The 18,219-nt window shown below is 41.5% G+C and overlaps 1 protein-coding gene across 4 annotated transcripts in view; it reads right to left on the reverse strand.

Moving 5' to 3' along the window:
* Window positions 1-305: 305 nt before the first annotated feature.
* LOC127577612 (mitochondrial glutamate carrier 1-like) overlaps window positions 306-18,219 on the reverse strand; it is a 110,891-nt gene continuing 92,977 nt past the window's right edge. For all 4 annotated transcript variants that reach the window (XM_052028903.1, XM_052028902.1, XM_052028901.1 and 1 more), the window contains exons 7-10: window positions 17,272-17,458; window positions 10,962-11,116; window positions 7,178-7,253; window positions 306-5,242 (exon numbers count right to left, since the gene is read on the reverse strand). In XM_052028903.1, the coding sequence (XP_051884863.1) occupies window positions 5,089-5,242; window positions 7,178-7,253; window positions 10,962-11,116; window positions 17,272-17,458 (572 nt within the window). In that variant the 3' untranslated portion in view covers window positions 306-5,088. The remainder of the gene's footprint in view (window positions 5,243-7,177; window positions 7,254-10,961; window positions 11,117-17,271; window positions 17,459-18,219) is intronic.

Here is an 18,219-nt window from a genome sequence, read left to right on the forward strand (position 1 = left end):
AGGCAGCATCCGTGGAGAAAAGCAGACAGTCAATGTTTTGGGTCAGGACCCTTCCTCAGGACTGAAGATGGGAAAAGGGGAAGCCCAATATATAGGAGGGAAAAGCAGAGCAGTGATAGGTGGACAAAAGAGGGGAGGTGGGGTGGGCACAAGGTGGTGATAGGTAGATACAGGTAAGAGATAGTGATAGGCAGGTGCAGGGAAGCAGATCCACCAGGGGATGGGTCAAAGGTAAGGAGGAAAAAAGGTAGAAAAAAAAGATAGGCTAGGAAAGGGAAGAGGAGGCATGGTTGGGGGGGGGGGGGGGGGGGGGGGGGGTTGGTTGAAGGGATTACTTAAAGTGGGAGAATTCAATGTTCATGCTGTTAGGCTGCAAGGTTCGAAGATGGAAAGTGAGGTGCTGTTCCTCCAGTTTGCGCTGGAGCACTGACATATCAGTGATTGATTGCAAGGGGGAGTTGAAGTGACTGGCAATGGGGAGATGCAGATTGTGGTTACAGAGTGCAGGTGTTCTGAGAAAAGTGTGCATTTGGTCTCACCAATGTAGAGGAGCCACACTTGGAGCACCGAATGCAGTAAATGATATTAAGGGAGGTGCAGGTGAATCTCTGTCTCACCTGAAAGGACTGTTTGGATCCCTGAATGGAGGTGGTGTAGGGGCAGGTGTTGCACCTATGGCAGGGGCAGTGAAAAGTCCCCAGGGTGGGAGTGGGATGGGTGGGGGGTGGGAGGAGTGAACTAGGGAGTCGTGGAGAGAGCGGTCCCTGAGAAAGGCAGAAAGGGGTGGGGAGGGGAAGATATGCCTGGTGGTGGGGTCCCGTTGAAGATGGCGGAAGTGGCGGAGAGTGATGAGTTGGATAAGTAGGTTGGTGGGATGAAATGTGAGGACATGGGGGACCCTATCCCTGCTGGGTCGAGGAGGGCTGGGGGTGAGAGCAGAGGTGTGGGAAATGGCAGAGATGCGGGTGCGAGCTCTCTCGACCACAATGGGGGGGGGGGGGGAAGCCCCAGTTAGTAAAGAAGTTGAACATGTCAGACCACATTCAGGTGGTGTCAAGAGTTCAGCATTCTCAATGAAGGAAAGGGAGTCAAGAATGAAAACAAGGCATTCCCAATGTGCATCTCTGGATGGAATAATAGGCCATTCCCTGCTGGAAGTTATAGAGAACCAACAGATGAGGATGAACTGACTTACAATGCAGCAAGTGTCAGAGCACATGGAAAAATGTCAGTCCTAAAGAATCCATTGGACTACCTTGACCATAGAAGTGGGACCAAAACCAAATGGGAGAGATTCAAAAAGGGTAAAAATAAGATAGGTGAATGAGAGATGGCAGTAGTGATGCATTTAGAATTTAAGGAAGAAATGCTAGCTAAATTTGGTAACTAGGCGTTACCAGAAATAACAAAAAATACTTCAGACAAGGGATTTTAAGGAAATTAGTTTAAAGGTGGGGGTGAAAATATTGCCTGTGTAAGAGTGATTAATGAGAATTGGTACAGAAAGATAGTTTGTTCTATTGGGAAACACTCGGCAAATCAGGCACCATCTGTGGAAAGCGAACCAGTTAACGTTCAGGTTGAAGAGAATTTCAAAACTGAGAAAGAGGAAAATGGTTAGTCTTGATGGCAGAGGAGGTGAAACAAGGAGAATCTCTATCCGTCTCTCTTAGGAGTTGAATTGCAAGTGGACTTGGGGAGTGAGAGGAAATGAAGCTATTGAGAGTGAGGATAGAAGATGAGACTGGGTAATAGGAGCTGAAAAACAAACTACAAGTTTTTACATGTGCATAGTACATCCACTCCAGCTCCTCCTTCTCTGAAGATCTTTTGTAGTAAGCCATGAATTACCCAACTAGTTTCCAAATGAATACTGAGGCAGAGCTCCGGATGGCAAATGTGTAAAATAATTCTAATAATGAGTTAAACTAAACACAGCTAGACTGTGCAATTTTGTACAAGAGGGTGGTTAGTATATAAATCAGTGTTCAAAAATTTATATTTAGTTTTAATTCAGTGTGCATAGTTCCACCATTCCACAAACCATCCACTCAACTCTATTAGTTCCTTGGTAGCAATCTACAATGATAAGTTCCCCAGTAGATTTTCACAGCACTTACATGTCCATAATATTTCAGTGCTCCAAAATAGGAATTAAGGCAGGAAGTAATTCAGAATTATAACTGTATGACTTGCTCAGGAAGGAACTATGAGATTATGCATGCTGAAATACTGCTCCCAGCAAAATTTATCCAACAATCATGCATATTCTGGGTCTAGTAACCCTATAGGCCATTTCATTATAAGGGAGTTTCACTGTAGTATACAAAAATCAGTAAGTGCTGGAAATGTTGGCAGGTCATTCAGAATCTGATGGATTTAACTTCTACATTTAAATTCAGATATCAAGCATTCAGTGTTTTTGTGTCATAAGGAATTTGGCCGGACTTGAAGTGTCAGAACTAAGCACACTCTGCTCTAGCAACATTGCTCCACCACAAAACCCAAAGACTCTCTATTGCACCGGTATGACTCTGTCCCATTTCTCACACCAGCCATCCTATAATGTATCTTGTAAGATTGGCAAATTAGTGCCAGTTAGCAGCACTTTGGTTAGACGGCAAACTCTTTTCATTTAGGACCAAAAAAAAGCAGCAGTTTTGTCTCATTATTGTAGACTGGATTTGAACACCTGTCCGCGAGGTATAAGGCAACAATCTAACATACTACATCACCTAGTCGTCTGCATATTTACTTTTTATCTATATTGCACAATAATGAGAACTCTTTAAGATCTCAAGTTCCAAATGCAATTTGCTGGAGATAAACCATTTGATGAATGCTCCTTCCCTCGTACTCTCAATACTTCGTGACAACCAAAACCTAGCACAATTCCCTATTCAGCCTATAAGCATACTATTTCATTGGTAATTAAAACACGAACAAATATTCAGCACCTCCAAAAGGGACCAGAACAATAACTCTCTTCAATCATGTGAAGCAGAGTTCAAATAATACTTTGGTATCAGTACTGATACATTAGATACAAGAAGTACTGTACTGTAAAAATGCGGATCTTTACAATACAGCATTTCCAAGGGATCACATCAGGATGATAAAAACATGGTTGTGAATAACTGGTGTGCGGGGGCATGAAGAAATCATTTCCTTTACAAAAATATTACTCTGCTCTTTAAAATAAAATTCTCCTACATTAAACCTGTATGTGTATTGTACCTGCGATTTTTCTTTCAATCGTATACCAGCAGCGCATTTATTCTTTGTCACTCCGTTCTACAGCAGCATCATATTAAACATACCAGCCCTCAGTAAATTACCTAAATGTACAGAATGTTGTCCAGATAGAGGATACCAGATATCTGGGCAGTGGAATACCAACCAATAATCCAGTCACAGAGTTCAGAAAGAGTCATAAACCTTCAGAACAAAACTTCAATTTGCTAGTTGCTGAAATACAGTTCATTAAAATACTAGCAATGCAAAAGGTGGGCCTCTGGGAACGTTTGTGCTTTGTCCATTTACACTATGGAAATACAATTATCTTTCTAAATCAATCTGACATTTGAGGAAATCTTTTGAATTATGTCAGACAAGGGTAATCTACTGTTAGCTGATAATGGGAGGTTGTGGAAGTATCCTGAGTATGCAGATTAAGAGAATTACTCAGGATTAAAGTACATTTGCTTCTATAATTTAAAAACATCCAAAAGAGACAGATAGCCAATGTTTCCTATATTGAATCCACTGAAATTCAATGGACGATACTAGTTTGTTCTAATAATGTGAGCAAGTTAAAATGGGACCAGTGACACAGGTCGTCTTCAGTCACAAATGCAGCAGTCAGTACCACAGTGGCATAGTTTGGATGCTCAACACAAAAGCAGCAACATGCCTTCCAAGGACAACACCTGGCAGCTGGTGATAAGACAGGAATGTCGCCACACAGTGATGAGCACAGTAACCCCACTCAAGAGCATACAGCTTCAGCAGCACTGAAGGCCTACATTTATAAACAATGCAGTTCAGGAATCATTTGGATTTAAAGGTGTTGTGCTTTCAATATTTTATTCATGGCCTGAAACAGATTCATATCAAATTAATTACCTCTCCTATCCTGCCTCTACTAAGGTTTCAGCAGCTTTGTCCATCTACTGTCCCAGCTTTGGTGTCCAAAATGTTCATGCAAACTGATGCCAGCCACAACCATCAGCAGCTACTGGGTCCCAATCTGTCTGCACTTTGTCTGTTTGTTTTGTCTCAAGTTGCATTTTTCAGAACAAAGGATACCCAGACATCTGGTAAGGAACGAGGGGGATGAAATTTGACGTAAGGTAGAGAATGGAATGCATGATATCACAACAGCTAGTCATTAAATGCCCAGCCTACATTGAATTTCAATAAACGTAAGGACAATCAGACAAGACATCTAATGGGCAGTCAATGCCATACTGTCCATTTTGTGTAATCAAACTTAATTATCTTGATGTTAGAAGACTAAATTATCTGTTATTCCAATAATCAACAACACCATGTTGAATGGACTCAAGATGGACTGTCCTCATTTCATTGTTTAAAAAAAAAGTCACTCAGCACCTAGGCACGGAAGTCCAAAGCAAAAGCAAGTAATAATAAATTCAGTGTTCTGCTGTTGGAAATTCAATTAGGCTCCTGCATTGTTGCTTCCCACATGGGAATAATTGGTTGCAAGGACCTTCTGCTTTCTCTGAAGATGATCCCTTTAAAAAGATTTCTGTTGTATCAGTACTGACCAACTCACAAGAACAGAACTATAGTAATTGTGATGATATCCGGTGCTAACCCCAGACACATTTTCATCCAAGTGTTAACAATTTAAAAACAAAACAAACAAAAAAAATACTGATGGTCTTTAGGAATGATTGGGAAAAGCGGAATCTGTTTTGTGATGAAGGTGGGGGAAGCGGGGTGGGTGGGAATGGGGAAGAGGACAGTGATCCAAGTTTTAGTCTCCAAAAACTGTGCTGTTCAAGTGACATACGTAATCCTGTGGAACCAGGTTGGATGTCTAGTTCAGGTGCTCCACCTTGGTTAATATCGCCTGCTTGGAAGCATCTCTATTATAGTCTCTGCTATTCCCAGGAAGTAAACAACTTGTGCAATACCAAATAGGGGGGCGATAACCAGTGCTCTGCAATATGCACCCTTCAGGAAGGCTCCTGGTCCTTCATTTCTCCAGATTTTCCTATAATGGACAAATACAACAGGAAATCAGTACTGTTCCAAGCTTTTCAACAAGCAACACATCTGTGATCAAACACTGTCAGACATGGATCAAGATGACCCTAACACAAGATTAAGACAGTGGCCTGATGTGCTGGAGTGCAAATACACAACCCCACCCTAATGAGTCCTCAATCCCTGCTATGTCCCTAACAGGAGTCATTACTCTGAGGTCTGGTACATTGATCGAGAAGGAGTCACTCACGGTAACTCACAAGAACTGAAGTCGGCCTTCACTACAATGAAAAGGTTAGCTGTCTGCATTCTTGATCATGGATATCACATTGTAATCCTTACACTCTCATTTTTAGCTGCAATATTTAGTGAGGATGCTGTCTTCGCACGGGGACAGTTTATTGAAGAGTGAAAACTTTCTAGTATCCAACTCGTATGCAAGATTAGACTACACTGGCAATATAATTGACTGTTGAAGTGCCTGGTTCAAGTCTCTCCAGATATCTATGCACAGCCACTTTTCAGTAGCAGTTACTGGATAGTCACTAAAGGACAACAACTATTGCAGATATATTTTAGCTAATGCAAGGTATTGAAGCCACTTAGTGTGAAAGAGACCCATTGGAGATATTCAGAAAATCTCACAGAAACACTTGGAATAACACAGATGTTAAATAAATATAAGCACTTCATCGAATTTTTTTTTAAAAAAGAGATTTTGTACAGGAGAATGGACTCATTGGGTGGACTGCAAAATAATGATTACATTAATATTTAACTTTTCATTTTTCTGGTGGTATCAACTTTGTTTATAGTGAATTATTGAGTTATTGCAGTTAATGCAACAACCAATTTCCACATAAAATTTCACAAGCAGCAAGTGAGATATGCAATCAGAAAAACTCGTTAGGTAGTGTTGGATCAAGGACAAATTTTGACCTAGGTTCATATACAGGGCAGCTGCTCCAATAGAAAGCTTCCTCGGTACTACATTAACATGTTAACCATAATGACAACGCTACCAATTCAATAAAACTGAGTAATGGGGACTATTTAATGGCTCGGATACTGGTGTGAGTGCAAAGCATTGACATGTTATTAATTAAAATAATGGAATGGAACATGTACACAAACAATGGACCAATGCCTTTGAGCCTAAACAGTGAAACATTATAGGCTGAAGGGCAGTCATGTTATAAAACACTGATTTGCATTTGTGGTTACCAGCAGTCATTGGTTTCCTGAAGATAATAAAGTAAATTAGCCCAAGTGTAGGTTTCATGTCATGCAGTTAAACCAGGTTGCAAAAGTAACTTTACATTGCCAGTAATACCTTCAACCTTATTGAACAAGGCATTAAATTATTCCAAATATTAATCACAACTTTATATGACCATCATCTGCCTTTGCCTTACTCTAATTCTTTCACATATTTCTCATGTCAACTTCAATGTTTTGATAGCCAGAGCCCAGCCTCTATAATTTAATTTCACCCAAATCTCTGGTGCATCACGTGCTATGCCACACTATGTCCTGATCATCCACCAAGCTTTTCATCTCCAGCCTACATCCTGATCCTAAATGACATCAAATTTAAAATTTTACACAAGTTCCTCTATAGCCTCACCAGGGCTATTTCTGACTTGCTACAGCTGTACAATTCACCATGTTTTCACTTCTGTTGTTATGATTCTAAAAGCTTATTCATCTCTCGCATCTGTGGAACTCCCCCATCGCGTGTCCTTTGGCTTTTCACTGCCTTTCCCCCTTAAACCCAACCTATACCTGATCAAGTCCCTCACCATTTATCCTTCTTCCTGTGCCCTTAAATCAGTTTTTCCTCATGCCCAATAATGTGCTGTGATTGCTGTTCTACATTAAAGGCGTGCTGTAAACACAGATGCTTGTTTAAGCTTGGAATATTTAAATCTTTGTCTATTACCTGGTGCAATCTATTATTCCTGAGTACGTGTCTTCATTCAAGCCTCTTTGAAGGGACTGAAGTCTTGTCTTTATTACTGAATAAGAACAACAGACAAAAGAAGTTTTCACTGTAAATAGGAAGAGTAAAAATTCAATTTCCTGTATTAGCTTTAGTTCCATTTCTCATGTTAGTGTATAGTTCTGGGAATGAAGACCACCTTTCAGCACTTCACCCAAAAGACTATTTTAGTTGAAGGATAGCTGGTTAATTACTATACAAGAGTCCTGTTATATCCCTATTTAATTTTGGGATACACTGGCTTTCCAAAGGAACTGAGACACAGTGATCTGTATAGAGAACATGGATGATTCTCTCTTCTATAGACCCAGGGCACTAAGGTATGGTGTAACATCACTATTATTGCCTTGCTGAGATTAGCTGACTCTGTATCTCATTGGAAACACTGCTTCTGCCAAGCACATTGCCATTAGATGGCCTTAATGCTGATCAACAGATCCTGATCTGTTTTCCCCGGAATGAGATTTTCCCAGAGATTAGATATTGGCAATGGTACAAAAGGTGCGACAGCTCTTCCAGAAGGCATCGTGTCGGTGCTCAGGATAAGGACCCTTCATGTCACCAATATGGTGGTCTGCACCTGTGGTGGACATCTGCCTTTTCCTACCTTCAGGCCTCTGGGTGACTGTAGCCATTCTAAGACTGCAAAAGGAATCAAAAAACTGCAGCTGCTGAAAATTTTCAATAAAAAAAATACAGAAAAAGCTGGAAGCACTCAGCAGGTCAGGCAGCATCCATGTAAAGAGAAACAGAGTCAACCGAAATGTACTTTCTCTTTCCACAGATGCTGCTGGACCTGCTGAGTATTTCCAGCATTTTCTGTTTTATTTCATTCGACAAACTGACAGGCTTTCATTCTTCCTTCTTTATGCAAGGTAATCAGCCTTAAATATTCACACATGATCTACATCTTGTACACAACACTTACCTCTCCGTTTTTTTTAAAAGGAGGGAATCATCATTTTATTAACACCATTGTCATGCTTTCATCTGTTCTGCAACAACTCCTTCACAACTCATTTTCTATCTTGAGTAGGTGCTTTTCCTTTCCTCCTGGTTCACTGTTTCTTCTTGTTAGTTGCTGCTATATTTGACACCTAAACTCTCAAACCCCAAGTAAACAGGAAATATTGAAGTTTGGCCTGTGTATGAAATGCAGTTCACACTGGATGCCGCTGACAGCATTTCAAACTTCTTAGTATTTCTTGTTAAAGACCCGAACCCATTCAATAGTCAGGGTTCAGTGTCACTGCCTAATACTAGACACAAATAAAGCAGGCTGGGATTTACACCAATTTCCAGCCACATAAATCTAGTGGGGTTGTATTACTACTTTCTGCCAAATCTTAAACTGAAGGCATTCAGAATAGAGGCAAGGTCCCGGCTTCAACTGTGTTGATAAAAATGATACAAGTACCTCCTTGCTAAAAGATACTGAACTTGGTTCTTTTAGGTAGTACAAAGGCAAGGATGTCCTACTGCAATTTACAGGGATTAGCGAGACCACACCCAGAGTTGTGAGTGCAGTTTTGGTCTCCTTACCTAAAAATGGATAAGGTTTTCAAGGAGGGACACTCACTGGACTGTTTCCTGGGATGATGGGACTATGGTATGAGGAGAGATTAAATTGATTAGGCCTGTATGCACTAGACCTTAGAAGCATGATAGGAGATCACGTCGAAACGTACGAAAATCTGATAGGGCTCAAAAGGCTAGGTGCAGGGAGGATGCTTCCTCCGGCTGGGAGATCATGAGCCAGGGGTGACAGTTGCAAGATACAGGGCAAGACATTTAGAACTGAGATGAGGAGAAGTTTCATCACTCAGAGGGTGGTGGACCAATGGATTCCTTACCACAAAAAGGCAGTGGAGGCCAAGTCACTGACGATACTTAAGGAGAGAGGCATTTTTCTACACACAAAAGGCATGAAAGGCTAAGGAATGTGAAAGAACATGGTATTGAGACAGAGGATTGGCCATGACCACACTGAATTGTGGAACAGATTTGAAGGACTAAATGGTTGACTCCTGCTATTTTTTTTTGAGTATATAAAAGTGCCCCAACTGCTTGGAAAATGGGAAACCATTGAGGGAGGAAAAACTCACAGCTTCAAAAAACCTACATTCTGAAAACTCAGATGCAGTGGGACCCGATAACGTCCCACTTGCTCAGAAAGATAGGATTTTAATTTAGTAAGATAACAGCTTCTATAATTAAGAAAAAAAAATTAAGTAGACTTCTTAAGCATTAAATGGTATTAGCAGTAACTGTACCAAGGGAATTTTCAAAACTATGCTAACATTTGTGTTAAATAATGAGCTATCATGTAGAACTTTTGAAGGGAAGGCATTAACTTCGTCTTCAAGGTAAAGCCCGACTATTCTGGCTACGGGGCAAATGAGTCCAGGTACTCAGTGGTGGCATCAGGCCTCCAGAGAAGATGAAACATAGCCCAGAACCTACTCAATTCTGAACTAAGATTACCCAAGGTCAGAGGCATCATGTTTAGTCTGAGGTGTACAGCCACAAAGAAAAGCAAGATTCTTGTCCATGCTCAGTCAACTGTTTTCAGCTGGAGAGTAGTCCCGAAGACCTTGATATTAACTGGCAAAAGTAATCAGAGGTATTTGAGAAAGAACGAGAAAAAGTTCCTAGCTTGCACTTTGCCTCATTCAATTTCCTCTTAACTAATACCTTTTATTGCTCTCAGACCATTTCAATGATTGAACCTTGCTGTTCAGGGTGTCTAAAGTCATTGCTATCTCCGTACAATCCATTGGGCAATCCTCAGTGTCTGCTCAATGCTAATAATTAACCACAAGGATAATCAATACATTTCTGAGACTTAGCTGATACCAAAGCGCATGCCAGAGTAGAAGTACACCAGGATGAAATGTCCATGCATTACTGTCTCCTCATCTACTTTTCTCCCCCAGAGGCAAAAAAAACTTAGTGATTACCAAAAGTTTCTAGTTCTCCTCTTTCTCTGTGATCTACTACTTTTCTCATTCAGTTCTAACTCCAAGCAAAGTGCTATTTCCTGAAATATCTTATCTGTACTATTGTTTCAACTTTGGTCTTGCACTATCTAGCTTCTTGATAAAAGGATATCATTGCCCGGAGGTCCAGCTGTACTTCTGAACTGATTTTATTCCTTCTGAGAGAGTGCCCTGCAGCAGGGCTTGGCTGGGGCGGAGAGATTGAATGGTTAGCACACGCCTGGAATGCAAGTTCAAATTAAATGCAGACTAATGAGACAAGATGTCCAGGAAAGTTCAATCCATTTAATAATGTTGGGAGAAAATATGGACACACAAGCCTACAGAAGTGAGGACACCAAGTCAATCTGACAGATAAATATCCGCAGACACGTCGGAGCGTTCAGGCCTGATTTCTGTACTTGTTACATCAAGGTTTCAAGTTATGGAGGTGGGTTAAGGTACAGATTAATAAAATACATCTGATTGATGAAGCGAGCTCAAGTGGCTAAATGTCATAACACCGTTTACACAACACACAGGGAGATGAACAGAGACATGGCCAAACCTATGGCCACTGGGAAATAAGGAGAGGGGAAGAGAACTAATGGGATTTCTACCCCGTTACGCTGATGTGGACCAGATGACCTGCTTCTGTGGTGCTGTTATGAGATACATGGTAGTGAAAAAGCAGACAGATTTTCCTTTGATATTTCTCTGTGCATTGGATGAAAAAAGTGCCTTACCATCACAGGGATTTACTGCCACTGCTGCTGAGCTGCCTGCAATACAGCCACTGATGAAGGAAACATAAAATGGAGCTCTCCCATCGGCACTCGTCTGGCCCAGCTTGTTCAGATTAGCAAACAGTGGGAAATAGATGATGGAGAAAGGAACATCCCTTTAAACAAAAAGAATTATATTATCCAGAGAACAGTGTAGCACTTTCTTCTATTACAATGCATAACTTAAGATATGATTAAATAATGTATTGAGTTGAGTGCCAATACTAATTAAAATTTGGTACTTCAGTATTTATGGAAAGCATTTGTTTCTCAATTTAAACTTTCCTCAAAGCAGAATTGTCAACCCAACTATGGAGATGGGAGACAGGTAGCATAGTCAGTAATAAAAAGATACATAGGAGTAATTATTCAAACACGATTGCCTAGAGTTGTAAATATCCTACTCTGAGCTAAATCAAAATTAATACAAGAGAACCCTGGACACTCTCAGTGAATGGCTACCACAGAGTTTTACAGAGCTACGCAGATCACAGCACTTTTCCTTCTGACAAGAATTTTTCCACTGCATTCAGAGGACATGCTGAGTAGTATCATAAATTACTTCATAGTTTGGAATCAATTACCATTTTACAATTATATGGGAGGTGATGTACCAATATTCCTACAATATGCATTCCTCCCCATACACTGTATAATTCAACCAGAAAATTTATTCACGTCCGACCAAGGCAGATAACCTTTGGGAGTACTACCCCAGCAGCGAACAGTGGCTGTTAAGCCACCTAATTATAAAGGAAAGGGCATTATTAGTCAATATGCTGCACTAATGACACTTCACATTACTTCCCTCGTGTAACCAGGCAACAATAATGTGCTGACTTCTATTAATTTTAAGCATTTCACAGGAAAAGTGCCCCATTCTGTGTTGTACCTCCTCGCCTCTCTGCCCTCAATAATCATTAAGAGCATGAATGATGTGTGCTTAATGTGCCTGTCCAAAGATAGTCCAATTTACAGTGTCCAGTGAACACCTCTGAGTGGTCAGGCTTGGGAACTTGGTCTGTGATAAACTGACCACCAGATAGTTTTACCACCCTGTGCTTGGCAGAGAATAGAAATGGATGGCTGTGTTTGGTCCATTTTTTTTTTATTGGTTACATAGGAAAATAGTGAGGTGTAATTACGTAGACACATGCTCATCTTATTCAGTGGAAGACTAGACTGAAATTGATAATGCTGATTAACTGTGTTGATTTTTAACACAAGCAGTATAAAAACAATGAGAAAACTGTAATTTATAATGGGCAGCATCGCATTGATGGTTAGCTGATGGTTTCACAGTGAGGCACTGACTAGCTTCAATGCAAGTGTCAGTGTGTTCTGTATATCCATGCCTGCCCACTGCAACACAGGAATATATTGGGAATCAGATGGCTGTGCAACTGATCCCCAGCTCTGCTGCTGGATTAATGCAAGTTCAATGGCAGCTCTGTGATGCACTGGGCTGGGGGGGTGGTTACACCACTGCAGGCCCCTCAGTTTTACACAGCAGAGCTCAGCCTTCACTAAACAAAAAGCAAATGCTTCATTTTTTGTAATTTTATAATAACTAACATTTTTAATCAATTTACACAGGCAAAATGTGGTTTAAATTAATTAATTGCTTTTTAATTATTTAAATGTTGTAGATAAATGGCATAGAAATGGACCCTTTGGCCCACCACATGCATGCTGACTGTTGTGCCCATCTACAGTAATCCCATTTCCCCACATTAGGACTATATCCTTCTATGCCCCACCCATTTCAGGCACCTGTCTAAATGCTTCTTAAATGTAGTATTTGCATCCGATTCCACCACATCTTCTGCCAGTGCATTCCAGATATCCAACAGGCTGTGTAAAAAAAAACTTATTCCCGTGATTCCCTTTAAAGTTTGTACCTCTCACCTTAAACCTATGCTCTCTTGTATTTTGATAATGCTACCATGGGAAAAAGATTCAGACCATCAATCCTATCTCTGCCTCTCATCTTTTTATATACCTCTATCAGGACACCCCTCAGCCTCCTTCACTCCAGGGAAAACAAACCCAGCCTATCCAGTCTCTCCCCATAACTAAAGTCCTCCAATCCAGGCAACACCCTGGTGAATCTCCACTGCACCCTCTCCAGTACAATCTCATCCTTCCTGTAGGGTGACGCACAGAACTGCAAACAATACTCCAACTGAGGCCTGATCAGTGTTTTGAAGAGTTGCAACCTGATGCTCCAACTTTTACATTCTATGTACCAGTTGATGTAGGCAAGCGTGTGTAGTATGAAAGGCCATGGCTGTCAGATGACAGTGACAACACTACTGACCCCCATGGTCAGATGATAGCGTTGCCCATCAGGTCGGAAATGATGAGAAGAAAAATAAAAATGTTAGAATGTTAAAAGTAAAAATGTTAAATCTTAAACATTAACCCTAAAAACTTTAAACTCAAAGTGTGTGTGTGGCAAATTCCCAAACTCCAAGTCCAGTAATGGTTCTCAAAGTTCAGTTGAGCAAGCCATAAGGTGAAACGTGAGCAAAGGCTTCTTCAACAACCACTGTTGACTGAAGACAAAACGTAGAGAGAAAATAGAGAGTAATTACCAAATCCAAATGTTCCACTTTGGAACCCAAACGACACCTGAGAGTTTACTCAGCAGTGACCACTCCACCGCATCTTCCTCACCCCGAAAGGCTCTCGAATCGTGGCCGTTCACACAAATACCTGTTTCCTTCTACAGGTCAACAACAAAGTGAACTCCACTGCTTTGTTCCGAAGTATCTGCCACCCCGAAAGGCATCCGAGATGTGGCCGTCCACACAAATACCTGTTTCCCTCTACAGGTTAACGACAAAGTGGACTCCACCGGATTACTCCAAAAATCCATACGTGGATTGTAGTGACAGGCACAGTTACTGTTTTTTTTATCCATTGATAGAGACTAGCAGGCTGCTCTCTCTCTCTCTCTCCCTCTGACTGACTGCTTCAAAAACGTCATTACGTCCTTTATCTTCTGTTGTCGTAACCATGCCACACATACACACCACTGTGCTCCATCTTAAAGGGACATTCACTAGTAGTAACCTCGTCCGTAACACACCACTGTCAATCAAGGGTTTGGCTCCACCCCACCCATTAAGAGCACACCTAAGGATTGGCTTAGTAACACACCTTTATTCTTGACCCTGAGTCAATGGCTTGCTTGAATTACCTGAGCGGGCTCCACTCAGCTACAGCCCTATAAAAGATGGTACATGTGGGCAGCTCTTCCACTTATCCGATTGCTGCCGGGGTCGAGACCACAGGTGAGAGGGTGCATTTCCACAGGGGCCTAGGAGCATCCTAAGTGGATTCCCAGTAGCGTAGAGCCGTTGTTTGTCCAGATTCAGGGGGGTTCAGACAACGTATTTGTTTGTTCCCTGATCATCTGTACTAGTTCGTTGTGTGTGTGTGTGTGTGTACACTTCACCCCGTTGTGACTTCCCCACGTTTCGTGATTAGCCGAGTGCGAGTGTGCATTTGTTCCTTCACAATCTGTTCCTGCTTCGGTCTTTGTAAATAAAATCCTCCTTTTTAAGGTACAAAGACTGTGCGTCCAGATACCTCTATCTTTGAGATCCAAATGAACCTTTCACATAACAGTGTGCCATATTGATTTATGTATCAAAGGTCTCTCTGTTCATCAACATTCCTTCAGCCCCTATCTATTATATGTCTTACCCTCACTCGACTTACAAAAATGCATCACCTTGCACTTGTCGGGATTAAATTCCATCTGCAAACTCTCTGCCCAACTTTCTGCTGATCTACATCTTAATCTTGCCTTAGGCAACCTTCTTTGATATCCACACCACCACCAATTTTTGTGCCATTTGCAAACTTACTAATCATACCACTTACATTCACATCCAGGTCATTAATGTATATCACAAACAACAAAGGTCTGAGCACCATTTCTTCAACTATTTCAAAATGCTTCTGTTGAGGGACACTTGAAGACCATGGAAATAGGCTTTGAACAGTACAAAGCTATCAGAGGGTCATCAGAAGCAGAAATGTAACTCTGCTGCATGCATGCAGCTTTGTAACAGTTTATTACTGACGGCTTTGTCTTACAGTGGGACCACAGTAGCAAGACTGGCAGGTAGTTAGCAGCCCCACAGCTGCCAAAGGTAAATGCAAAGGGAGCATCCTGTGAGAGAGTTATGCCAGGCATGGGGCAGGTGCAGCACCATTCTGCACACTGTTGAATCAGAGGTGGTGAAGACTTCCACATTTCATTGACAGTAGTTTAAACTTTAAGAACAACTCCGTTCTGAACTGGTAAGAAAATGGTCTACGTGATGCTAAACTGTATAAGATCAGGAAGGTCATTAGTTTGCAAAACTGCTAAATTTATGTTTAACCAGGAATGTTCAGAACCCTTTGACATATAAAGATAACAAAGTAAGGTTTCATGCTCTACAACGAGTACAAGAATGGAAAGCGTAAATCTTTGGCTTAGTGGTGGTGTTCTTGTCCCAGTGTCAGAAAGTGCAGAGTTCACACCCCAGATTACCTTGCCAGCAAGGATCCCATAAAACGTTCCTGCCATAAAGGATTAACCACTTTATCAGCTGGCATAAAAATGATTATAGCTGTAGACATTGCACTCATGTTAATTAGTCTGAGAATCTAGTCATTATTTTATACTAGCCTTAAATAACATAAATTATGGTTATTATTTACTGTAGTGCTCAAATGATCAGTTATCTTAAAAGGTACCTGATAAGGTTTATACAGGTCGTCCCTGAGTTACGAACACCAACTTATGGACACCCCTACACATGAACAAGCTCCCATAATATTATTTAATTCAAAAGTCCGACATACATGCACATGTTTTTTTCCTACAAATGGCAAAACCAGTTTCCTCTTTCTCTCCACTTTTAGTAATTGATTTTTCATATCAGTCTTGTGTGCTTTTAATGGCATTATTACAAAACTGTGACGGTAAGGTTACCATATCCAGAGATGTGAGTATTTTTTGACTTATGGACAGACTTGATTTATGGATGTCTGTAAAAACAGAACTCATTCATTACCCAGAGATGCCTATATATCAAGAATGAACATGGGGGATGTAAACCAGTGCCCACGGAACTATTCCTGAGAAAGAGCTGGTGTTGATTGAAAAATTGAGGAGAAACTTGGGAACAAAATGACAAATTCCTATTTATTAGTGGCCCTTTTAAAAGTGAATCAACTTGCACCCATTCCATTTTTACTTCTTTCATAGTGGTACAAGCAATGACATTGATTGACCTTGCTGGATGAAGCGTGATTGCCTTGGAGAAGATCATTATTTAGGTAATTGCAAAGGGGCTGAGCCAAGAGTCAAGAGGTGAAAAGTTAAAACAAAAGCACTATTTCCACCTCTCTCTTAACATCCAAATTGATTTATCCAACTGGGTCATTAGCAATAACAGATTGTAGAAAAATATTTTAATGACCGGATCAAAATCAATTTGGCTTCATTTTATCTGTTTGATAAAATACAAAAGCTACTATGCGTGACAGCCTTTAAGACTCTCTGCTGAAAGGGTTTATTCATGGCTCAGAAGCATTTGAACGATAGTTGGTCTTTATAGTGCGACTGACTTTTATGAATGTGCTTTGGTGACAATCTTTAAGCTCTCTGGTATGCTATTTTCTGGCTAAATTTTTCCATTGGCACAGCCTGAATTTTGAAATTGTTTCATGTTGACTCACTGACCTTCACTGGTACTCAGTCTCTTCCATTTTATAATTCTCGTCCCTGCATTTTAGTCCCATTTTGACCTCTTCCCTCCTTTTTCTTGTAACCACCTCCAGACCTCTCTCCCTCAGTTCTCCTCCAACCCCTCTGACTCTGGCCACTTGTGCAACCTTTAATCCACCGATGGGGCCATGTCTGCAGCAACCCAGGCCCCAAGCTCATGAATTTACAACTTAAGCTCCTGCATATCCTCTCCCATTTTAAGACCCTCCTTAAAACCCACCTGTTTGAACTCCCTCCCAAATCATTCCTTTCTCCAACTCCCCTTTTCTTTGACTAAGTCACTTCATGTGCTTTAAAGTGATTTTCTCAGCTGAGATGCTACCTAAATGACTCTTCTCTTTCAACCCAGTTCTGATCAAGTTAGAAATCATACAGCTAAAAAACAGTGCTGTTAAGTTCAGACCTGCTTTGATATTGTTCCTCATTTGATTGCACATGGCTGTAATTAGTACATACTATGTCCAAGTTATCACGTACCGTAGCAACGTTGCCCCTAAGCCTTTGTAAAGGCCAGTAATTCCTTTGCTTCTCAGCAGCTCTTTGGTGATCTGTGTGGCAGTCTGTTGGGACTTGATAGCAGAGGTAGCATGACTTGTGCTGGAAATAGGGCTTCCCGAGGGGGAACTCGACACTGCCTGGGCTGCCATCAGCTTCTGTTGGGCGGCTGCATGTAATTACAGAGAAAGTAGGTCAGGTGCAGCAAGTAGATTAAGCCAGATATATCACAGAGCAGTTGGAGGATCCATCTGCGCAACGGAATACTTCAGGTGTTAATGATGGAGGTGTCACGAATATTGACTCTCCAACTGTCTATTCCCCTTAGCTGTTTAAGGTGTTGACTCACACTGGTGCACAATCCATAGTTATCTCTTCTAAACAGCTGCTCTCTCTGTGTGGGGGCACGATGACTGTGTGGTTTCAATGACATCCTTAAATCACAGGCAGAGTGAGAGGCCACCATGTAGTGAGGGCCCTGCACCAGACTTCCAGGTGCCTGCCTATCATGTGCACAGCACCCTTACTGACTCTCCTCACTCAAGTGCTTTTCAACAGTCCTCATGCAGCAGCAGCCTGCACAATGCCATCTGATCGCTGTAGGCCAAAGTATGCAGCCTCGGCCTCTCTGGCACAGTCGGGTGACATGCAGCAATCCAGACAGCCCCGTCCTACCCAGATCATCCCAACACCAATGCAATAGCAGTAACTGCAACCCTAGCTCCCCATTTTCACTTCTTGTGCATTGCGCTGTCACTGACCGTTAGATTATTCACTGACCATCACACCTGACTGTATGGAGTTTGCATGCTCTCCCCATGACTGCATGCATTTCCTCCACATGCTCTGGTTTCCTCCCAGATCTCAAAGATGTGCAGGTTGGTAGGTTAATTGGCCACTGTAAATTGCGCCCAGGGTGTAGTGGACTGG

Source organism: Pristis pectinata, chromosome 14 (genome assembly GCF_009764475.1).
Source record: "Pristis pectinata isolate sPriPec2 chromosome 14, sPriPec2.1.pri, whole genome shotgun sequence".
Classification (NCBI taxonomy): domain Eukaryota; kingdom Metazoa; phylum Chordata; class Chondrichthyes; order Rhinopristiformes; family Pristidae; genus Pristis; species Pristis pectinata.